The sequence below is a fragment of the Chrysemys picta genome, chromosome 18, assembly GCF_011386835.1.
Source record: "Chrysemys picta bellii isolate R12L10 chromosome 18, ASM1138683v2, whole genome shotgun sequence".
NCBI lineage: Eukaryota > Metazoa > Chordata > Testudines > Emydidae > Chrysemys > Chrysemys picta.
Window position 1 is genome coordinate 26,035,527 of NC_088808.1, and position 25,235 is coordinate 26,060,761.

General features: G+C 40.1%; 2 protein-coding genes across 20 annotated transcripts in view; one reads left to right on the forward strand and one right to left on the reverse strand.

Moving 5' to 3' along the window:
- The window catches only part of RALGPS1 (Ral GEF with PH domain and SH3 binding motif 1), a 381,746-nt gene that overhangs the window by 165,532 nt on the left and 190,979 nt on the right, over positions 1-25,235 (forward strand). The window lies entirely within an intron of this gene.
- The window catches only part of ANGPTL2 (angiopoietin like 2), a 33,868-nt gene continuing 30,889 nt past the window's right edge, over positions 22,257-25,235 (reverse strand). The window contains exons 4-5 of the mRNA XM_005279436.4: positions 24,345-24,615; positions 22,257-23,865 (exon numbers count right to left, since the gene is read on the reverse strand). Coding sequence (XP_005279493.1) covers positions 23,666-23,865; positions 24,345-24,615 — 471 coding nt within the window. The 3' untranslated portion in view covers positions 22,257-23,665. The remainder of the gene's footprint in view (positions 23,866-24,344; positions 24,616-25,235) is intronic.

Sequence of the window (25,235 nt, forward strand, 5' to 3'; positions counted from 1 at the left end):
TCTAAAGGACATTCAAGGTAAAGTGGCCCGTTAACACCCCTGCAGTTAAAAAAACACGGGGAGGTTAGGGGGTGTGGCAAAGCTCCTTCTCCGCCTCAGTGGGTTCTGTGCTTCCTCTTAGCTGTAGGCTGGGGGATTTCACTCTCCCTGGGAATTTATCCACACTCCCTGGGTTTACAGCCCCCACCTTGTCTGGCAGGGGTTCCTCCCAGCCTCCCTGCCAGGGGAGGGGGAGCAGAGCCGAGCCTCTTAGTCTCTGGTAGCTCCTCCAGGCGTAGTGAAAAAAGTTTTTTCCTAATATCCGACCTAAATCTCCCCCACTGCAACTTGAGACCATTACTCCTTGTTCTGTCATCTGCTACCACTGAGAACAGTCTAGATCCATCCTCTTTGGAACCCCCTTTCAGATAGTTAAAAGCAGCTATCAAATCCCCCCTCATTCTTTTCTTCCGCAGACTAAATAATCCCAGTTCCCTCAGCCTCTCCTCATAAATCATGTGCCTCCTAATCATTTTTGTTGCCTTCCACTGGACTCTTTCCAATTTTTCCACATCCTTCTTGTAGTGTGGAGCCCAAAACTGGAAACAGGACTCCAGATGATACCTCACCAATGCCGAATAGAGGGGAACGATCACGTCCCTCAGTCTGCTGGCAATGCTCCTACTTATACAGCGCAAAATGCCGTTAGCCTTCTTGGCAACAAGGGCACATTGTCAACTCATATCCAGCTTCTCGTCCACTGTAACCCCTAGGTCCTTTTCTGCAAAACTACTGCTTAGCCAGTCAGTCCCCAGTCTGTAGCAGTGCATGAGATTCTTCCGTCCTAAGTGCAGGACTCTGCACTTGTCCTTGTTGAACCTCATCAGATTTCTTTTGACCCAATCTTCTAATTTGTCTAGGTCCCTCTGTATCTTGTCCCTACCCTCCAGCATATCTACCACTCATCCCAGTTTAGTGTCATCTGCAAACTTGCTGAGAGAGCAGTACACGCCATCCTCCAGATCATTAATGAAGATATTGAACAAAACCAGCCCCTGGATTGACCCTTGGGGCACTCCGCTTGATACCGGCTGCCAACTAGACATGGAACCATTGATCACTACCCATTGAGCCCAACGATCTAGCCAGCTTTCTATCATAGAATCATAGACTTTAAGGTCAGAAGGAACCATTATGATCGTCTAGACCGACCTCCTGCACAACGCAGGCCACAGAATCTCACCCACCCACTCCTGCAATAAACCCTTAACCTATGTCTGAGTTATTGAAGTCCTCAAATCATGGTTTAAAGACTTCAAGGTGCAGAGAATCCTCCAGCAAGTGATCTGTGCCCCACACTGCAGAGGAAGGTGAAAACCCTCCAGGGCCTCTGCCAATCTGCCCTGGAAGAAAATTCCTTCCCGACCCCAAATATGGCGATCAGCAAAACCCCGAACATGTGGGCAAGACTCACCAGCCAGACACCCAGGAAAGAATTCTCTGTAGTAACTCAGATCCCAGCCCATCTAACACCCCATCACAGGCCATAGGGCATATTTACCGCTAATAATCAAAGACCAATTAATTGCCAAAATTAGGCTATCCCATCATACCATCCCCTCCATAAACTTATCAAGCTCAGTCTTGAAGCCAGATATGTCTTTTGCCCCCACTGCTCCCCTTGGAAGGCTGTTCCAGAACTTCACTCTTCTGATGGTTAGAAACCTTCATCTAATTTTAAGCCTAAACTTCCTGATGGCCAGTTTATATCCATTTGTTCTTGTGTCCACATTGGTACTGAGCTTAAATAATTCCTCTCCCTCCCTGGTATATCCCTCTGATATGTTTATAGAGAGCAATCATATTTCCCCTTAGCCTTCTTTTGGTTCGGCTAAACAAGCCAAGCTGTTTGAGTCTCCTTTCATAAGACAGGTTTTCCATTCCTCGGATCATCCTAGTTGCCCTTTTCTGTACCTGTTCCAGTTTGAATTCATCCTTCTTAAACATGGGAGACCAGAACTGCACACAGTATTCCAGATGAGGTCTCACCAGTGCCTTTTATAATGGTACTAACACCTCCTTATCTCTACTGGAAATACCTCGCCTAATGCATCCGAAGCCGCATTCGCTTTTTTCACAGCCATATCACATTGGCGGCTCATAGTCATCCTGTGATCAACCAATACTCCGAGGTCCTTCTCCTCCTCTGTTTTGCTACAGCTAAGCTGTGTGACAACTCCCTGACATCATAACTTGTCTGCCTTGCCAGCAAATTCTTCAGAACTCTGCCAGTCCGAACCTTGCCTTGAAAGTAACAAACAGTAAACCACAGTTTTACAGTGCAGCTCATTAATTGAACTGTGGTTTGACAAACACTCATATTTCAATCATAGAACTGATACAGTTTATCGTAAAAATAAAATAAGTTTATTTAACAAAATACATTGGATTAAGTGACACCAAATATAAGGAATAAAGACAGAAATGGTTACAAGCACGTGCTTCCAAGACTAAAAATTAACAAGCAAATTGCAATCTTTGCTTAAACGTATTTCTCACCTAGATTTAGTTTTCAGAGACTTCAGCCCCCTTGAAATCAAGAGCTCTGGCCACTTGATCCCCCATGTTGTGGGTCCCAAAATAGCTTTCTGTTTCTGCTCATATTTCCCAAATTTCATTGACCCTGTTATAAGAGTCAGGAAGACTTCCTGCTGTTCCTCCCTTCCTGTTGACTTCCCATCCCCTGATTTGTATGTAAATAGGCTTCCATTGTTTTGATTCAGTAATGCTTAATTTATATTTCAGACAGGTAGATAGTTGCCTTCCTTCCTGAGAGAGAACGTGTTTCTTCCTGTGTTTGGTTTCAGACTTTAAAGCATAATATCACTGTGTATCCACAATTCCTCACACAGTGCTAATGCAGACATTTCACAATGATATTAATCAATGTGTTGCAGGCTTTCATAAAAGAGTTTGCGTGATACAGTTTGATAATACAGTAATATTGTATATAATCAGTTGATTCAATTGCTTATCATTAGAGGTTCAGAACCCCTGTTTTTATAGCCCAGCAAACCTTTGAAATGTACTCTTTGAAAAGTAAGCCCAGACCAAGTTTCTCTCTCCTGTGGGGGTGTAGATGCACTGCTGTCTGCGCAGTGACCCTGGTCAAGAGGCAGGAAGACTTCTTTGGAGTGCATTCTCCATCCCCATTGAGATTATATTCATCTTTCCCTGCTTGATCTCCTGATGGCTTTGTTTACCTTGCATGTAAATGTGCTTTTCTTTGTCTTTGGTCACACCTTGCCTAATTTACATCAGAGACTCATTCAAGCAGATGGAACCACATTCCTTTGTCTGGAACAGCCGTGGCTTAGGCCTGGCTTACCAAATTCATTATTAAAAACATAATTCTAGCACTTATTTATAACACCTGGTATACACCCCATACATACACCACACAGTGATTTTTTTTGGGGACCAGGGTGTTACCAGTCTGTGTATGATTGATTTCATGGCATGTTTTAGATACAGTTTATGAAAACAATGTGTTAGGTGTAGTGAGTATGTCTGGCCTGATACAAGCTGCTATCACAGAGTAGTGAACACTAATGGGCCTGTGATTCACAGACATCCAGCATGGAAATTTTCAGGTTAAAGTATGGCAAAGTTGTAAGCTGCTGAAAACAGTGCATTATAAAGAAATATAATTTAAAGAAGAAAGTTTACATAATTGCTATACAAGCAAATTTGTAGGAATGCATTTCTGTAATACATTTATCTCATTTCTCCTGCCAGTTTTCTTCTTAACTCTTTATATCTTCATCCTTCCCTCTTGATATCGGAGTGAAAAACAGCCTTAACTTTGAATTTCAGGCTTCTGGTTGTTTGTGTCACAATCTCAATGGTAAAATGTTATTTAACCAGATTGGTGGCTATTAATTTCTCTTTTTATAGGGCTGTAAAGCGATTAAAAAATTAATCATAATTTAAAAAGTTAATAGTGATTAATCGCGCAATTAAGTGTGCTGTTAAACAACAATAGAATACCATTTATTTAAAATATTTTTGGACGGTTACTACATTTTCAAATATATTAATTTCAATTATAACACAGAATACAAAGTATTCTGCAAGTAAATATCTTGCAACACCAGCTACAACAGTGCTCACTTTATATTTATTTTTATTACAAATATTTGCACTGTAAAAAACAAACTTTTTTTTTTCAATTCACCTCATACACTTATTGTAGTGCAATCCCTTTATCATGAAAGTTGAACTTACAAATGTAGAATTATGTAAAAAAAAAAACTGCATTAAAAAATAAAAGAATGTAAAATTTTAGAGCCTACAAGTCCACTCAGTCTTACTTCTTGGTCAGCCAATCACTCAGACAAGCAAGGTTAGTTACAGTTTGCAGGCGATAATGCTGCCTGCTTCTTGTTTACAATGTCACCTGAAACTGAGAACAGGCGTTCGCATGGCACTGTTGTAGCAAGATATTTACGTGCCAGATGCGCTAAAGATTCATATGTCCCTTCATGCTTCAACCACCATTTCGGAAGACATGCTTCCATGCTGATGATGGGTTTTGCTTGATAACGATCCGAAGCAGTGTGGACTGACGCATGTTCATTTTCATCTTTTGAGTCAGATGCCACCCACAGAAGGTTGATTTTCTTTTTTGGTGGTTTGCGTTGTGTAGTTTCCACATCAGAGTGTTGCTCTTTTAAGACATCTAAAAGCATGCTGCACACCTTGTCCCTCTCAGATTTTGGAAGGCACTTCAGATTCTTAAACCTAGGGTCGAGTGCTGTAGCTATTTTTCAAAATCTAACATCGGTACATTCTTTGCGTTTTGTCAAATCTGTTGTGAAAGTGTTCTTAAAGTGAACATGTTCTCGGTCATTATCCAAGACTGCTATAACATGAAATATATGCAGAATGTGGGTAAAACAAAGCAGAAGACATGCAGTTCTCCCCCCAAGGAGTACAGTCACAAATTTAATTGACACATTATTTTTTTAACAAGCATTATCAACATGTAAGTATGTCCTTTGGAGTGGTGGCCGAAGCACGAAGGGGTATACGAATGTTTAGCATATCTGGCATGTAAATACCTTGCAATGCTGGCTACAAAAGTGCCATGCGAATGCCTGTTCTCACTTTCAGGTGACATTGTAAATAAGAAGCAGGCAGCAGTATCTCCCAACAATGTAAACAAACTTGTTTGTCTTACCGATTGGCAGAATAAGAAGTAGGACTGAGTGGATGTAGGCTCAAAAGTTTTACACTGTTTTGTTTTTGAGTGTAGTTATGTAGCCAAAAATAATCTGCATTTGTAAGTTACGCTTTCACAATAAAGAGATTGCACTTCAGTACTTGTATGAGGTGAATTGAAAAATACTATTTCTTTTGTTTATCATTTTTACAGTGCATATATTTGTAATAAAAAATAATAATATAAAGTGAGCAATGTGCACTTTGTATTCTGTGTTGTAATTGAAATCAATATTGAAAATGTAGAAAAAAATCCAAAAATATTTAATAAATTTCAGTTGGTATTCTCTTGTTATAAGTGCAATTAATCATGATTAATTTTTTAATCGCAATTAATTTTTTTTAGTTAATCGCGTGAGTTAACTGCGATTAATTGACAGCCCTACTTTTTTATGATTTTTGTAAGCCATCTTTAGCAAGTTCTAAAATTTGTGGTATTTCATTTGTCCTGAAGAGGCTGGAATGATTGTCATAATCATATCTTTAAACTCATGAAAATATGTATTTAAGAATTGCTAATAGTTATTACTCATCTATGTAAGGATGAATTTTGTATTGTTTTTCGTTCAGTCTCAGTATTGGTTTGGTGGCATTTTATAAACATTAGCTGTGCATTATGTCCATTTGCTAAATCTTTATGAAATTTAATTTGGAAAACATTAGTGCATGGGCACTGCAAAACCTCATTTCTGAATTAAGTGACTCTGTTACTGTCAATATGTTTCTTCCATATTACTCCAGCACTCTAAGGTGCATTCTAGATCAATGCCCCATGAAAATATTCATTTGAAAGTAAAGCTATAAAAAAACAAGTATCACTATAACTTGCAGGTTTTGAAAACTCATAAAACACCATAAAGCTTTAAAACAAGCAGAATGATTTAAAAAAAAACTGTAAAAATGTGTATGTATAGGCACACAATCTCAGTCTCTCACTGAAAAAGTACACCTGCCTTTGGAATAAGTTTGTTTGCTCCAAGCTCTAGTGTAAAAATTCTCACAGCAAAATTAGAAGTACCGTATATACTCGTTTATTAGCCTGTTCATTTATAAGCCGACCCCCCCAAGATGGTTAGGTAAAAATAGCAAAAATTGTATGACCCTTTCGTAAGCCGACCCTATATTTCAGGGGTTGGCAAACTTTGGCTCCTGGCCCATTAGGGTAAGCTGCTAGTGGGCCTGGATGTTTTATTTACCTGGAGCGTTCACAGGCACGGAGCCCCTCAGCTCCCAGTGTCTGCGGTTTGCCGTTCCCAGCCAATGGCAGCTGAGGGAAGTGGCTTCCCGCAGCTCCCATTGGCTGGGAACGGCGAACCGCAGACACTGGGAGCTGAGGGGCTCCGTGTCTGCAGACGCTCCAAGAAGTCCATTGGTAGAAATGCATAAAGAGATCAAATTACACAGTAGCGGACTGGCACCAGTGCTATAATACTATCATTCATTGCATTTTTCTGATTGGCTTGTAAGATGTAGCATTTTGTGAAATGCATGGGTCAAATGTCATGCAGATCTGCAACACTGCTCTTTTAGTATTCCTTTCAAGCCAATCTAGTCCACTAAACAAAGCCTTTGCAACTTTAAACAGCTGCAGTATTGACATCAATAAATGGGTCGGCAAACTTTGGCTCCTGGCCTGTCAGGGTAAGCCACTGGTGGGACGTTTTGTTTACTTGGAGCTTCTGCCGGCATAGAGCCCCTCAGCTCCCTGTGGCTGCGGTTCGCCGTTCCCAGCCAATGGGAGCTGCGGGAAGTGGCGTGCCATGCCTGCAGACGCTCCAGGTAAACAAAACGACAATGTATTAGATATTCAATTCAATGATTCCATAGAGTTTTTAAAATCCATCAAATTTTGGTGTAGACCCTTTTATAAGCCGACCTTCGCTCTTTGATGCGTCATTTTTTTACCAAAAATACTCGGCTTATGAACGAGTACATATGGCAACTTAAAAAGGAGGTTTGCAATTGGAATACTTACCTAACTTTGATTCCCGCTCTGGCTGCTTGTTCAATACTTAGTACTTGTGCATGCTGACCCCATGTTATTTCCCAGTACCAGACCTAACGGTACATTTGTTCTTTAGTGAATATAGTATTGGTACTAGACTGAAGAACAAGGACAAAACAGGTACAATGTAGGCAGCAGCAAACTTCCCCATATATTTCTCTCCTACTAATGTGCCATATATGACTTGGAGGAGTTACTTTTAGTGGTAAAGGGAAAATTTATTCTCCATCTCAATTCAGTCTTTGGCCTCTCTTCTTAAGACTTCCAGCCAGGATAGCAAGTGGTAACAAACTCATTTTACATAGGCTGCTCAACAGGACATCAGCAGGTTGTATGTATGTGCTATCACTTTCTGTCTCATTCTGGAAGCTTTAGTTAATGTTGAGTTGAGTTACGCACTTAAAGCAGGGATTTAGTATATTGGGAACAGAAGAAATCCTAACAAAGGTATAGGTTCATTACTTGATGGAGATTGTAGAATTCTAATAATACTACAGAAAAAGGTGGAAGTGTTCAAGAAATATTTCTGTTTTATGTTTGGAAAGAAGCACAATGATGTCCTTGTATCACGAGTGTGATCTGCTGTCCAGTACAAGGTGTCAAGTATTGATAATAGGGCAGTCATACAGAGTAATCTGGATTTCCTGATATACGAGGCCCACTCAAACAAAATGTGTTTTAAGATAGCCAAAAGCAAGGTCATCCATCTATGAACAAAGAATGCAGGCTGTACCTACAGAATGGGGGGGACTATATTCTGGAAAGCAGTGACTCTGAAAAGGATTTTAGGGGTCATAGTGGACAAGCAACTGAACGTTAGCTCCCAGTGCAATGCTATGGCAAAAAGAACTAATGTGATATAAATGAAATTGAGGAATAGGAGTAGGGAAGTGATTTTTACCTCTGTATACAGTGTGTTGAGGAGACTGATACTGGACTACTGTGTCCAGTTCTGGTGTCCACATTTAAGAAGGATGTTGAACTATTGGATAGAGTGCAGAAAAGAGCCATAAAAATTCTTTGAGGGCTAGAGAAAATGCCATATAGTGAAACACTGAAAGAGCTCAATCTGTCTAATTTATCAGAAAGAAGATTGAGAGGTGACTTGATTATGATGTATAAATATCTTCATAGGGAGAAATTACTGGATACTAAAGGGCTCTTTACTCTAGCAGAAAAAGGCATAACAAGAACCAATAGCTGAAAATTGAGACCAGACAAATTCAAATTAGAAATAAGGCACAACTGTTTAACAGTGAGAGTAATTAATCATTAGAACAACTAGCAAGGGAGGTGGTTGATTCTCCATCTCAGTATCTTCAAATCTAGACCAGTACCCTTTCTGGAAGATATGCTTTACTCAAACTTAAGTAATTGGTCTCAATACTGGGATAACTGGATGAAATTCTATGGCCTGTGTTCTATAGGAAGTCAGAGTAGATTATTTAATTTTCCCTTCTGGCTTTAAAATTATGAAAAATACAGTGTACCCTCTCCAAATTTATATCATTTACTCTTTGAGTACAGAATACGTTTTTCTCAGAATTAACACATAGAGTTGTTTTTTATTTTAGGAATTACAGTTAATTAAAATGGGTCCTATAAGGAATTTAGTGCCCAGTGCTACAACTTTATTTTTGCCCCTAAGTATGTCAGTTACAGAATAACAGACTTCATATTTTCCACATAGTTAATATACATCACAGTCACGTACAAGTGTTAGTTTGTTTAGAATGAGATAAAACTGATTTTTAAAGACACATTATCTCCCCCCCACTTTTTCGTTCATGGTGCCACTAAAGGGCAAAGTTAAGGTTGGTTGCTTTAACTGTGCATTTCTTACCTTAATATGTTTGGATTTCTGTTAGGTTTAAGTTTAACCTTAACTTAATTTCCTGGTTTTATACCAATGGGGTTTGGGATAATTACAACATCTCTGTAATGTTGTTTACCCTAAATTACTGCAATGTACTGTCCACCTTAACTCTACATTAACATAGTTGTTGAATGTGTATGTGTAACTGGAAAGAAAAGTTAAAACTTTACTTGAAGTTCTAAATGAGCACAGTCTAAGCAAGTAAAATAATATTCACAACCACACTCTGTAAGATATTAAATGGATTTAGTCTTATCCATGTTTAAAACCACTATTTTAAACTATTTTTAAAACTTTGCAGTAGAATTTTTTTCTTTTTAGACAGATCTTCCAAGTTAGAAAAATCTTGAGATCACCAAGACTGTGGTCTGGAGTGTTGGAAGCATTTAGCCGCAGGTTGGTCTGGGAAATAATTGCAGTCTTGTTTGAAAATTTATGGGTACTGTGGTTGGTCACTGAATTTTCCAATGTTCATTGAAGGTGGTCTTTTTATACTGTGTACCTTAGGGAAGACAAAGGTGTGTATGTCTGTGTGTGTGTGTGGGGGGGGGCTATTCTATTGTGTAGTATATGTTTCTCTTGTAGAGAAACTATTAAAGGGTCACCCCCCTTTTCTTTGGATATAACAATGGGTATAACAGCCCTGAGTGATGACAGAAGAATTTTATGGAAGGACTTCTTTGAAATGGACATTTAAGTACGAAAGTTAAAAATTGCTTTCTCCCGCAAATTGCTTTAATAATAGGGAGATAACCTTTTTTCTGGACACTGTTGGTAGTATTCAGCTGTGCAGCTCCTAGCATGCTGAGAATGTGTCAGGGTAGCCTTGCTTATCCTACTGTGAGAAAGATACAATATGGTCTTTACCCATTTCTATTACTTGGCTTGGAGTGTATGAATTTTGTGTATCCCTTGTGGCAATCTGTTTATTAGGGGGTGGCGCCCAAAACAAAATCTATTTTCCTTTTTCATTAAACTCAACTTGGTTGATTTTATTTTATTTGTAGGGCTAAGAGGTAAACCTCTACAGTATTGTGTCTTGTGGTGTGTGTACAATATCTTTGATTATTAAATCTTGAATCATTTCACATACTGGAAACAGTGGAGCAGAAGTGATTGTGTCCCTCTGGCAATATTGAAAGGACAGAACTGGGCTGTGACAGGGGTATTTGCTTCTTACGTATATATTCTACTCTTAGGTTCTCAAATACAACTCCTGTTGAAGTCAGTGGGAGCAGTGCCTGAATTAGGGGAACTGAACTTGACTCTAAGCATTAGTGTTTTAGTTATCTGGAAGGGACAATTCAGAAATAAGAGAGATAAGCTGGGAGAGGTAATATCTTTTATTGGACCAATTTCTGTTGGTGAGAGAGACACAAGCTTTTGAGTGTATTATTGTATTTCTTGTGACTTTTAGTGAGGGCAAACAGCAAATCCAACATCTGAAAGCACAAAGTGAATTAAAAAAAATACCAGAATGTACAGTCTATCTTTGTATAGGGGGCGAGTGGCACCTTGTCATAGTCAAGAAGGAAACAAAGCAATAAGGAGAGCTGAAAATAAATTAGTAGTATTAACGTCAAAGGAAATGTGCATATTTCTGGGTCCTTCTCTGCCTGTAATTTCTATCTCTAGGAGGAGAGAGGAGAAAGATGATGAGGTTCAATTTTAGCTGAATACAGCATAATATTTGTGGTTTTGGGAAGCAAGTGTTTGAGGAGGTTTATTCCGAAACCTTTTCCAAAACCTATAAAAGGTTTTCTTTCCTTTACTGATCATTTGCGTCAGTTATATATTCCCAATGATATTTTTTTTATATTACTTTTAAAAATCTACTGGAATACTGTCTTGTTAACCCTTATTGTGGATTATTTAAGGGAACACTATATATAGTTAACAATAAAAAAATTATTAACATAAAGTGCATCTAAATACATCCTGAAACTAATAAATTTGTTTAATACTTACCTTGTACAGACTTTCTAAGCCCCTAAGTTTTCACAAAATCTTGAGTCAAGCCTCAAAAAGCCATGCAATTTGCCGGAAATTTCATAAGATTTTTTTTAAATAATAAATTGGAGTTCATTTTGTTTTTTGGTTTCTTCACCTTCAGGTTATACTCTGGTCACATGTTTGAAGCTTTTCTACACAGTTTTGAGGGCTAGAAGAAAGGAATGAAAGAGGTGCAATAAAAAATCATGTAATTTGATTTTAGGTTAGGGGCATTGCATGTTGGTTTCAGGTTTATAATATACATAGACATTATATACAAAAAGCTACAATAAAAGAAAGTTAAAGTTGCAAAGTCAAGCTTCTAAAAGTTAGGAAATGCCAGAATTAAGGTTGCCTGTGCAACCTTTATTTACCCTCCGTGTGTGTATGCATTATGATACAATCTTTAATTACATGATCACATACTATTTTTTCCACAGGATCCCTGCCTCATTCAGAGTACAGAATAGACTATGCTGGGGGAATTAATTGGGGTTCTATAGTGAATGAGGCTGTTGTGTGTAGGACTTGTTCCTCTTTTTTTGCAGATGTTGAAAGGGTATAAGTGAACGGGGCAGGGGACTGCAGGAAGAAAAAGGGTGTCTTATGGATAAAGCAGTTGAAATTGCACTCTGGAGAATTTAGTTTTATCCCTGCCTCTGATACAGAGTTCCTATGCGCTGCTGAAAAAGTCAAAACTTTTCATTCATTGTGTTTTCTTCATTTTCTAGGTGCTCAACGTGAGCAACCTGGGATCGGGTTTCCAGCAGTGCTGAGCACTTATAACTGCAACTGAAATGCCTGCTCGATAGGTGGAAAACTTGATGGGGCCAATAGTGATAAGGACAGCCCCACAGAAAGGGGAAGAATGTAAGCTGAGGGATGCAGCAGTGGCTCCTCCCCCTTCAGAGTCTTTAATCACTCATTGGCCTGCTGGGGCAGGAGCGGAGCTGCCTGGTCCCTCACTCTCCCCTTTCATCATTTAAGCTGTAGTCTGGGCTGGATGGAGCCTTTTTTTGCTCCATTTCAGCAGCTCACTCTGGTAGCTTTGGAGCTATGTTTTGTGGCTGCTGCAGGTCTGACTCATTGCCTGTTTTGAGGTCAGGAAGGAATTTTTTGTTCCTGTAGGGGCCAAATTGGTGTGGGCCTGGTGAGTTTTTTCACCTTCCTCACAGCATCTTGGAGACACAATTACACAAAAAATAGGAGTAGGATTTAGTAATTAGTTGTAGTACTTAGTAGGAATGTTAGTTCATCACAACTTGCAGCCAGTTTCCAGTGTGGTTAAAAGGAAAAAAGGAACAGTTCCCTGAAGTAAAAGACCTGGGATTTTGCTGATGGGTATTGTGTTCATGAGATAAAGGAGACCTTTTGGCCTTGACAGGCTGAAATACACCCCCTTTACTATCCTCTGTCCCCTTTGCAGGGGTTTGTGGGGCAAGTGGTAGAAATCAGATGAGTGAGCAAAGTCCTAGCTGTAGGCTGAGGAAAGTCTACCCTGAGTTATAGTTTATATGGTAGGAACCCAGTAACCCCTGCACTGGAACCCACTTAAATTGCCTGGTATGTGAGAGCAGCATGTGTGACAGTTGAATAAGGTTGCGGCCTGCCACTTAAAATACATCCCTGTGTTTGTCCTCATTCGCTGCCATGTCCAGATCAATCAATGGAAGTTGTGCATTGAACATAGAACATGCTATAAAAATGCTAACTACTCTGAAAAATCAGGCCATAGGTGTCTCAAGTTGGGCAACCAAAATTAATGGACAATAGACAATTTTGTACATATTTTCCTCTGTGCCTCAGTTCCTCATCTGTAAAATGGAGATGAGACCATCAGTCCATTTCACTTGTTGTAATGAGCACCATAGAAAGGCCTGTGAGGAAATTAATAAGTCATTATTCCAGACAGGATTTGGATAGTGTGTACTAAATAAGGCATGGGGTTACATGTTGAGTGATGAAAATAACAAGTAATATTAAATACGTACCCATGCAGGATGTCATTCAACTGCCTTATCTTATGCTTAGCTTGTAAGTTTGTTGAGGCAGAAACTGTCTTTTTGTTCTGTGTTTGTACAGCGCCTAGCAAAATGGGGCCCTGGTCCATCATTTGGGCTCTTAGGTACCACGATAATACAAATAAATAATAAAAATAATAAACCATAAAACCATCTGTTTCCTTCATGCAGTTCCCTGTCTTATTCACTACACATCTTTCAAGTTCTGTAATGAGTGAACTTAACAGAAAGCAGCCTCATTCACTACACAACCATGACTCACTTCCTGAGCACATTTCATTCAATACACAGAATAAGACAGGGGTCCTCTGAAAAAAATAGCATGTGTTCATGTAATGAAAAACTGTATTATAATGCATATTCAAGAGGGTTGAAGTTTGGATTAATTTTACAGGATTAATTTTACAGTCTTATATAATTTCTGTATTTCAATCATTAAATGTTTTTTATTCCTCTTAAGGGAGATTGCCTTTACTGCTATTTCCAAAATTACTTTTAACTAATCTTTATATTATTTTCTGCATGTGAAATAATCTGAAATATTGCAATCTGAAAAGTGTGTCACTGAGCCGTTGCCTCTAAGTTACCGATATTCAAACTCCCAGTTGATGGAGAATATGCAAGAGTCCATGTTTGTTTTTGTTTTTTAAAAAGGATTATAGGGAGTTGTTGTGTTTCCAGTCAACAGATTTGTTCCCCATAAATGAGAGGTTCCAACCCTGAAAGAAATAGTAAGTTGTGTAACTTGTAAGAATAACTTCATCGGGAAAATATTTGATGGAATTTAGGGAGAAACTATGTATTATTCCTCTTAAAAAATAAGTTATTGTTCATAATTCCCTGAATCAAAAGCCTCACACAGGAAGAGAGGAAAAGGAGAGACCTCCTTCTGTCTCTTAACTCATTGACTGGTATAACTGGTTAAGGAGTCTTATCAGGGGTTCTGTAAGGAGTCATACTCAGTCGTCCAAGAACAAAAGGATTGTAGCTTTGGCAGAGGCCATTGGGGGTTGATTGGAGACTAGAGAGTCTGTTAGTAACGGAAGATAGCATTCGAACATGCAATAGCTGTAATAACAGCTTTTTGTGAGATGATGAGTGAAAATTGTTTGCTTCACTTTATAAGACTCCATACCATCCCCATGCCATGTATGTTAGGATAGTCACTGGCAAACATACGTTTATCGCAAAGTGCCAGACACATTTAGCAAATTAAGTGGTTTAATCTGAATATTTGTCCCTCGCTAATTGGTCATTAAAAAGAAAGAATAGATTGCCTTTGTTGAAAGGGAGCCGATTAGATATTGCTGTATTGAGTACAAGAGTGCTGGAACATAATAATTAGGACTGTCAATTAATCGCAGTTTAATTTTTTTTTAGTTAATTGCGTGATTTATCACACATATAACGATAGAATACCAATCAAAATTTATTAAATATTTTTGGATGTTATTCTACATTTTCAATATTGATTTCAATTACAACACAGAATACAAAGTCTTACTTTATATTATTTTTTATTACAAATATATGCACTGTAAAAATGATAAACAAAAGAAATAGTATTTTTCAATTCACCTCATACAAAAACTGAAGTGTAGTCTCTTTATCGTGAAAGTGTAACTTACAACTGCAGATTCTACATTTGTAAGTTCAACTTTCACGATAAAGAGATTACACTACAGTACTTGTATGAGGTGAATTGAAAAATACATATTTTTGTTTTTTACAGTGCATTTATAATCAAAAATAAATATAAAGTGAGCACTGTACACTTTGTATTCTGTGTTGTAATTGATAATATATTTGAAAATGTAGTAAACATCCCAAAATACTTAAAATAAGTGGTATTCTATTCTTGTTTAACAGCACGATTAATCACACGCTTAATCACGATTAATTTTTTTAATAGCTTGACGGCCCTAATAATAATCAACAGGTCCACAAATTTCTGATCTTGAGCCCAGTTTGAAGGCACCATTTTGAAGAAGCAGGTGAGTAGTCAAGAGAGTAACATCTGCTACAAGCAGCGCCTGATTGGAAAGCAGTTGATTGGCTGGCACAGGTGCAGCTGCTATATATATATATATATATATATTGGCTGTAACAGCTGAAGAGGGGCAGACTAGTCCTGTGGGTGAAGAGGTAATCTATGTCTGTGGAGAAGTGAAAGAAACATACTGAAGGGAGGAGCTGTAGAGCCAGCTCTTGGAGATAAGAACATAGGAACAGGCCATACTGGGTCAGACCAAAGGCCCATCTAGCCCAGTATCCTGTCTTCTGACAGTGGCCAATACCAGGTGCCCCAGAGGGAATGAACAGATAATCATCAAGTGATTCATTTCCTGTCGCTCATTCCCAGCTTCTGGCAAACAGAGACTAGGGACATCATCCCTGCCCATCCTGGCTAATAGTCATTGATGGGCCTATCCTCCATGAATTTATCTAGGTTTTTTTTTAACCCTGTTATAGTCTTGGCCTTCACAACATCCTCTGGCAAAGAGTTCCACAGGTTGACTGTGTGTAGTGTGAAGAAATACTTCCTTTTGTTTGTTTTAAACTTGCTGCCTATTAATTTAATTTGGTGACCCCTAGTTCTTGTGTTATGAAAAGGAGTAAATAACACTTCCTTATCTACTTTCTCCACACCAGTCATGATTTTATAGATCTCAATCATATCCCCCCTTAGTCGTCTCTTTTCCAAGCTGAAAAGTCCCAGTCTTATTAATCTCTACTCATATGGAAGCCGTTCCAGATCCCAAATAATTTTTCTTGCCTTTTTCTGAACCTTTTCCAGTTCCAATAGATCTTTTTTGAGATGGGGTGACCACATCTTCACGCAGTATTCAAGATGTGGGTATACCATGGATTTATATAAAGGCAATATGATCTGTCTTATCTATCCCTTAATGATGCCCAACATTCTGTTATCTTTTTTGACTGCCGCTGCACATTGAGTGGATGTTTTCAGAGAACTATCCACAATGACTCCAAGATCTCTTTCTTGAGTGGTAACAGCTAATTTAGACCCCATCATTTTATATGTATAGTTGGGATTATGTTTTCCAATGTGCATTACTTTGCATTTATCAACACTGAATTTCATCTTCCATTTTGTTGCCCAGTCACCTAGTTCTGTGAGATTCTTTTGTAGCTCTTTGCAGTCTGCCTGGGACTTAACTGTCTTGAGTAGTTTTGTATCATCTGCAAAATTTTCCACCTCACTGTTTACACCTTTTTCCAGATCATTTATAAATATGTTGAATAGGACTGGTCCCAGTACAGACCCCTCAGGGACACCACTATTTACCTCTCTCCATTCTGAAAACTGACCGTTTATTCCTACCCTTTGTTTCCTATCTTTTCCAGTTACCAATCCATGAGAGGACCTTCCCTCTTATCCCATGACAGCTTACTTTGCTTAAGAGCCTTTGGTGAGGGACCTTGTCACAGGCTTTCTGAAAATCTAAGTACACTCTAGCCACTGGATCCCCCTTGTCCACATGCTTGTTGACCCCCTCAAGAATTCTAGTAGATTGGTGAGGCATGATTTCCCTTTATAAAAACCATGTTGACTCTTCCAAAACAAATTATGTTCATCTATGTGTCTGACAATTTTGTTCTTTACTATAGTCTCAACCAGTTTGCCCGTCTTATTATTTAGACTCCTAGCATTGGTATATAAGTTCTTTAAAAACTTGTCACTTTTTAGCTGCCATTACATGATGTAATTGAATGGGACTTTTTTTCATTTGACTGTTTCTCATCAGATCCTAGCAGTATTTATCATTTTCCATCCTCTCTTCCTTATTAGGACATAGAGAATCTCCATTAATGGATCCTCCCCTAAGGGATGTCTGTCCAAACCATGTGCTCCTCTGCACCTGTCAGCTTTTCCCCAGCCCTTAGTTTAAAAACTGTTCTACAACCTTTTTATTTTTAAGTGCCAGCAATCTGGTACCATTTGGTTTAGGTGGAGGCTACCCCTTTCCCAAAAGTTTCTGCAGTTCCTAATAAATCTAAACCCCTCCTACGTACACCATTGTCTCATCTGCACATTGAGACCCTGCAGGTCTGCCTGTCTAACTGGCCCTGCGTGTGGAACTGGAAGCACTTCAGAGAATGCTGGACTTGGAGGTCCTGGACTTCAATCTCTTACCTAGAAGCCTAAATTTGGCCTCCAGGACCTCTCTCCTATCCTTCCCTACATCATTGGTACCTACATGTACCACAACCACTGGCTCCTCCCCAACACTACAGATAAATCTATCTAGATGTCTTGAGAGATCCGCAACCTTCGCACCAGGCAGGCAAGTCATCATGCGGTTCTCCCAGTCATCTCAAACCCAGCTATCTTTGTTTCTAATGATCGAATCCCCCATAACTATTACCTGTCTCTTCCTAATAACTGGCGTTCCCTCTCCCGGAGAGGTAACCTCAGTGCAAGAGGACACCACAACATAATATTGGAAGGAGGGTCCCAACTATGGAATCATTTCCCTCTGTTCCAGTTGCATGTTCTCCAACACTGAGACTTTCATCCTCCTGAACAGTATAGAGGCTGTCAGGCTGGGGGTGAGATCGTGCTACTGTGTCCCGGAAAGTCTCATCTACGTACCTCGCTTAGCTCCTCCAGTTCTGCCACTCCAGTCTCCAAAGCCCATACACGGTCTCTGAGGGCCAGGAGCTCCTTGCAGTGAATGCACATATATGCCACCTGCCCATAGGACACGTAATCATACATGCTGCATTGGGTGCAATAAACTGGATAGCTCCCACTCTGTTGTTGGACTTCTGCCTGCATTCTCCTTTTACTCCTGAAGCTCGTTCCTTTGTTGTTGTTTTTGTTTTTATCAGGGGTTGTTTTGGGCTTTATGTTTAAAGAATGTTACCTAGGCCCCCCTCACGCTGCACTTGTAAACTCCCTCGCAGAACTCCCCTGTTCGCTAGCTCCTCTGGTCACTTAGGAACGGGCTTTTTAAAGCCCTGGTCTTCCTGAGTAGCCCTGCCCCCTGGTTAAGAGTTGATAGGTGCTAAAGGTTCTTAGGGATCAAAGCCTCGTTAAGAAGCTCAGCACACACACGGTCAGCACATGGTCTCCCAAACAAACGGACTACACGGTATATTTCAATCAAGCAGCAAGCGTACCACAAACACTGCAGACAACAAACTTACCCCAAGGGTCACATAATTGCTCCTCCTTCACCTGGAGAACTCCCTCACAAAACTCTCATGTTAGCCCTGCCTATTCTGCTAATCCCCTTGATGGCTGGGCACAGTAAATGTCTCTTCTGTTGGGATAATGTCAGATTGTGAGCAGATGCTCAGAAAGCTTGTCTTTCTCTTTGAAAATGTGCAAGTTGCAAGATGCAAGGCTGAATCTTCTCCTTCTGGAACAATCCATGATGGTCTCTTCAGGCCTTGAGGAAACAAGTTCCAGAGACCTACAAGTGGACAAATCATCATCATTGAGCACCTTGTCAAGTAGACAGATGATGCCTAAGGCTATTGGGGAGAATACGGCACCAAAGTCAACCTTAACATCAGCATCAAAGCTGACACCAACACCTCCAGGATCAAACTTGGGGACTGAAAGGGTCCACTCCAAGTGCTGACACAGAAGCTTAAGAGGGAGCTAAGTGTTCTCCCACTAGGACAGGCATAACAAGGCCACCAGACAGAAGTCCTCTAAGCCACCCATGGCATTGAGGGCTGGAGAGAAGGAGCAGCCTGCAACACAGTAGACTCTGCTAGCCCTGATGCTGGCTCCGATGCTTCCTGCTGCATTGACTCGAGCCTTAGGGCAGGCCCAGCTCCACCGAGATACCTACTGGAACCACTACAGACCTGAGGGCACCTTACACGTTGGCACTGCCTCTAGTGGAGACCTGTTCCTCTTCACAGTCAGCAGGACATATGTTCTCCCTGTTATTGAACACAGAACGTTTCCCCCTAAAATCTGCAGTTGATGCTGCCCAGAGACCTACGCATTTATTCTACAGGTCTTAGCTGTCATCAGCCCTCCAAGAATGGCATTGGTCCAGTCAGCATCCAGCAAGTTAGATGTACTCCATTGGTATGCCACTGTAGCTTTATTGGGGCACGCCATCACAGGCACTGAGAAGCCAGTCTCCATCACTGAGGCAGAGATCTCTCTCATCACCAGCATCCCTGAACAGGGGAGGAGCCAGATTGATGGGCAGAGCAACATAATGCCTCATCTCACCACCAAAGGATCTCTTTATTTCATCATTGGACAGAGTGATATCCTTTGCATTGCTACTGGCACTGGATGACTATAAAGCGTTTCAGGAGCTGCTTGTGAGGAGTGCCAAGACATTAGAGATCAAAACCGTGATCACCACAGAGAAGTCCCACAGGCTGTGTGACATCCTGTCCGCTCTGGTCCGTCCTCTTCAGCTTCTTTGCAAATATATGTGGCTAATTGCCAGTCCTTACTGGCTAAGCATGACTTTCTCAATTAAGATAGAGTGCCTCTGTCATGGGGACTGCCCCATTGTGCCGTCTTCTGGTTAAACATGGTGCAGCAGGCAATCCCTGCCTCAGTTTCCTCCTCTGGTGGCTCCCCTTTCCTGCACAGCTCAGAGTTGGTGATGTGGCTTGGCCCTCCAGCCAAGTCCATTAAGCAAATTTAACTCCTGGGAAAACAAAAGTCCAACTGAAAGTCCAAACAAAAGGTTCTTCCACCCTCTTTGGGCTACTCTCCAGCCTGCCTCCTGGGCTAATTTTTCAGTTCTTTCCTTGCTCCATTGTAGAGCACTGACTCCCGTGCTGCTTTCCCTGGAATCCTTCTGACAAGAGTTTCCTGATTTCTGCAGACCCTGCGTCAGGGCCTTCCACATGATTTCTGCAGACCCTGCCTCAGGGCCTTCCCAACCTGCTCCCAGTAATTCCTCTCTCTGAGTTTCATCAACCTTTTTTATGATCATTAGGTGATCACCTGACTCCATCCTCTCAGGCTAGGAGTCAGCTAATTATGGCACAGGCAGGGCTGAGATTTTTGTTTTTAAAGAAACCTGCACAGGTAGACTGGGCCATTCCGATAGACTCCCTTCCTAGCAGAGCCCCCTCATGACAAGAGAGAGCAACCTAAAGACATAATTAAAGCGGACCAACTACTGGTCAAGACAGGCTTACAGTGTCAATGGATGCCTCAGACACCATGGCCAGATGTATGACCATGCAGCAGGTATCATGGCTCCAAGCATCAGGCATCCCAGGAGAAGTACCAGCCACTATCAAGGACTTCCCTTAGAAGACTAGAACTGTTCACAAAGTGGACTGACTAACAGCACTCTTCACTTGCTGAAGGACTCAGATGCTATCCTACTCGCCTTGGGGATTTACATCTCTACACCATACCTCCAGTACTACTGTCCTCAGTCACAGCAGGGACCATGCACTCCATCCTACCCTCCCAGACACACTGAGTATCATGCCAAGAAGTGTGTGAGATACAACAGGCGACATCAGCCTTTCTTCTCATCAGCAACCCATCTCGCTCCTAGGACTCATCAGCAGATTTGACAGGATGGTCAAGGGGCACATTGGACTCTGTCTCTAGAGCACCATCTTTGGTGCTCCCGATCCCCAGGAGAGGTCCACCTTGCAGCAATATCAGTGTATCGTGACTGGATGCAGTCACACACTCTCTTTTCACATCTAATGGTATTGAAATTCTTTAAGGGCCTCCTTCACACCCTGGAGGTAGAGACCCAGCTTCCTCAGGGGATGTTAATATTGTCCTCAGGAAGTTCATGGAGCCTCTCGTTGAGCCACTACCTGAATGTTTCATACACCACCTCACCATCAAGACTGTCGTTCTGATGGCCATTGTGTCAGATCAGAGTCAGCAAGCTCTAGGGTCTCATGGTTGGACCACCTTTGGACATAGAGAAAAGGTAGTGTTGAGACTACACCCCAAGTTCAAGACAACCTCAGAGACAGACTTTCACTTGAACCTTTCCAGTCTTCTTCCTGAAGCCACACTTGATACCCAGAGAGAAGAAACTGCCTATCCTGACTTATCCAGAGGTTTGCTGTATTATCTTAATAGGACCAAGCCATTTCAGTGGTCTCCTCCTAACCCCTTTGTGGCAACTTCTGGTCCAACCAAAGGCCAAGCCATCTCTTTGCAGAGATTCTCCCAAGTGAATCACACAGTACATTTCAATCTGCCATCAGCTGGCTGGTTAACCTATCCCTTTGAATATCAAGGCACATTGTTCCAGAGCACAGGCTGCATCTATTACCTGCTTCAGAAACATTCCAGTCTCTGAGCTCTGCAAGGTTGCAACGTGGAGTAACCCACTGACTTTTGTGAAACATTATGCCCATGACGTGGCTGCCAAATTAGGTGCCAAGTTCAGGTGAGCAGTACGTCAATCATTGTTTGACTGATTCAGCTGATATTCCTCACTCCCACCATCCAGGGAGGACTCTGCTTGCCAGTCACCTACAGTGGGATCCATATTGACACACATTCTTAAGAAGAACCACAGTTACTGTAAGGTAAGTAACTGTTCTTTAGAATACTACACACTTCAGGGTGAAAATGCTGTGAATTGTTTTCCAGCTGAATAGGAACAAGAGTTTTTATAGAAATACAACTTTTGGTTTTGTCATGGTCTCAATCCCTTAGGGATAACCAATGTCCAGAAACTAGAGCAGAGAGAAACAATTAACAGAGTCCCTGTTTAGGAATTAACTAATTAACCAGGTTCCCCCATCCGGTAGCTGGACTAGCTGAGTATGCATCTTGAGCACTACTGCAACTAAGACATGAATCATGAGCCTTGTGGACCATAGGAAGTAGCCCCACCAGCTGATCAAAAATATATTCTCCCCTTTGACTGAGATGGTAAGAGGTGTTCAGTACTTGTCTCAGCAGGAAGCTGCTGTTGGTAGATCTTGAAATGTGTAGACAATTCATTTAATGGAAAAAGCAAATCATTAATGGTGTAGAGTTAGAAGTCAGAATTGATTTGATTTAAATTAACAATGGTAGACTTGTGTGGCGTTAAATCATTTCCTGTACTTTGAATGTTAGCCTGAACTGAAACACCAGAATGAATCTAAATACATCAAAATAGCATTTGTTGCTTTATTACCAATTTGCAATATTACAAGGATAATCTGATAATATATTAAAAACCCTACTTTCATTTATATACAACACATGCTACATCAGGCATCATCAGTTTTTAATGCACATCATACATTTGTAAAGAAACAATGAGGTAATAAGGGAAGAGAGCAAGAGCTTTTTTTGTTTTTCTCAGACATTCTTTCACTAAATTTTATGGTTTTCACTGTAGTTTCTAATTTGCAACAATTATCTATTCTACATACCTACCTCAGCAGAATTCTAAAATTCTCCAAGTTTCCACAATTGATTTTATTTATAAATATGAGTGAGTAATTCTCTTTAATATGTTGACACACAATATACTCAATAATAATTGTGAAATATGGTAAATATAATTGTTCTTGGTTACAAATATTTTCTTCCAAAAATCTTAATCTTGTGGCTAAGGACATTAAATAGAATATAGATCGGTATCCATCATTTGCCTGCAAAGTTGGATAGCCCCTTTTATTTGTAGCCATTTTCTGATTACAGTGGCTACACAGCAGGTAATGACGTTGCTCAGGTATAAAATAATGTTAAATATTTAGGCTATTATTTTATATGAACATTAACATTATTCATGTTGGCTATATAATATGCAATAGCCATTATAATATTGGATTACTTTATAAATACATGTAGGCAGTTCAATTTAAAAACACTCATTTTCCTTCCTTGATCAAAAATGTTTGTATCAGAGGTCAGTTTTGAGAATGATGTCATGTATATTAAGAGAAAAGTGAGAGTGAAGGACTGGATTAATCATTATGGTAACTATTTGGGTGTCTGCCCACAAACTGAAATGATTTAGTGATTTGTTTTATCTGACAATTAACAAAAATTAAATTAGGAATAATCCCACTAATACCCTATAGTACATATACCAGCTACATAGTTTCAAAGGATGTGATTTCCTGTGTCAAATGATCCCTACTAATAAGAATAAAACTCTTGCTGTACAGATTGTACTGTATTTGAGAATATTTATACATAATACAACATACAAAATATTTAGATGTTGTGGCAATATTTTTAGCATATAGACTTAATTCACAGGGAATAAAACCCAGAAGTGTTATCTACAGTCCATCTCAACTCCCAGTTCTAGAAACAGGAACCTTAATTATTTTTGGTACAAAGAAAGATGATCTGAAAGTTGATTATATCACTTACATTGTATGTTTTTGCTGGAATGAATGTTAAAAATACAATATACAAGTCCTCACATTTTAGCAATAAATGTACAATATCTTACATTCCTTGCTGCTATAAAGACCTATTCCGGATTGCACATGCAGCTATTACTGCCATTTCATCATTCTGTTTTAAACAGCAAATTAAAAGAGGAAAAAATTCTTTCAGTGGAATGTGTTGGGGTTAGGCCTGATCATCATAACAACTTTCTTTAGTGAATATGATCCACCACGGAACTCAGCCCAGTAAACACCATCCTGATATCGACTACGATAGTGTCCTCCCCGATACCAGACTCCATTGAGGTTTGAGTGAGCACAGGCATTGTACCACCATCCTCCTTTCTGGTAATGAGCACAGTTACCTATAATGAAAAGCAGACTGTTATTGAGTATAGAAACTGAAAATCTTGCAATGAGCAGACTAGCAAAACTTTCATAAAACAGTTTTAATGTCTGTATATTTTTAAATCTATCAATCTGATAATGTAAGCAGCAAGGCACACAAAACCTTCCTTTTACTGTCCTCAATCCTGCAATCAAAACCATGCAAGTGGACTCTTCAGCGGAGCTCCACTTTAGTACAAGATTCACCTGCAAGGATCCAGTTTCAGGATCCGGGCCTTAAGTTTTAAAATAACATCAAATATTTAAACTAAAAAGTTTCTTTTGTCATCTGTCAATGAAAATCATTAGATTACCGGATTAATTTGTATATCATCAGAGTGGTTTGTTTTTCGCTTTTGTAAATGTTTTTAATTATATGTTTAAATGTAATTTTCTATCATGTCGTTCTGTGACTTGCCATTTTCCTTAGTTTTTTTTCTTTTTAAACACTTCATACCTGTGTATACATCATGGTCTCTATCCAGTGTGGTGAACTGCTTCCCGTTGTGCCAAGTGAAAGAGTCCCCAGCATTGCCATTGTAACGACCCAGTCTCAACTTGTAATATTCACTCTCTGGCTCCAGTCTGAAACTGGCATATTCAGCAAATACTTTTCGACCTGACCAGTCTTCCATTGTTACAAGCAGTTTGTAGTTGCCTTGATTTGTTAGCCAATAAATATTTTCTAAACCCAGCCAGTACTCTCCATCTATGTTACCAAATCCTTGCTGTGAAGAAATAGTGACAAATAGATTACTGTTGCATATCCATTTTACTTTTAAATCTCAATGCATCCTTAACCATGGCACCTTGAGAATGACTACATGGGCATATTTTGAAATTCCAGTGCAACTTCACCTTGGCCCCAAGTATGTTTCAGCACTTGACACCACTACAAAATTTTTCAGAGGAAGGTACAAGAGATCATGTAGTGGACACTCATGGAATAATCTGTCTATTGGGAAGTTTCTTGCCAACCTATCAGTTAGTGGTTGGTTTATAACCTGAAGCATAAGTGTATACTCCTTATAAAAGTAGTTGTATCCTATCTACCATAGCGGTGGATGGTCTCATTATTCACATATGTCTAATTATTTTTTCAGTCCTACTAAGCTCTTAACTGTAAGGGCTGGTCTACACTGGGGCGGGGAGATCGATCCAAGATACTCAACTTCAGCTACGCGAATAGCATAGCTGAAGTCGAAGTATCTTGGATCGAATTACCTGGGGTCCACACGGCGCGGGATCGAGGGCCGCAGCTCCCCCGTCAACTGTGCTACCACCGCTCGCTCTGGTGGAGTTCCGGAGTCGATGGTGAACGTGTTCAGGGATCGATATATCGCGTCTT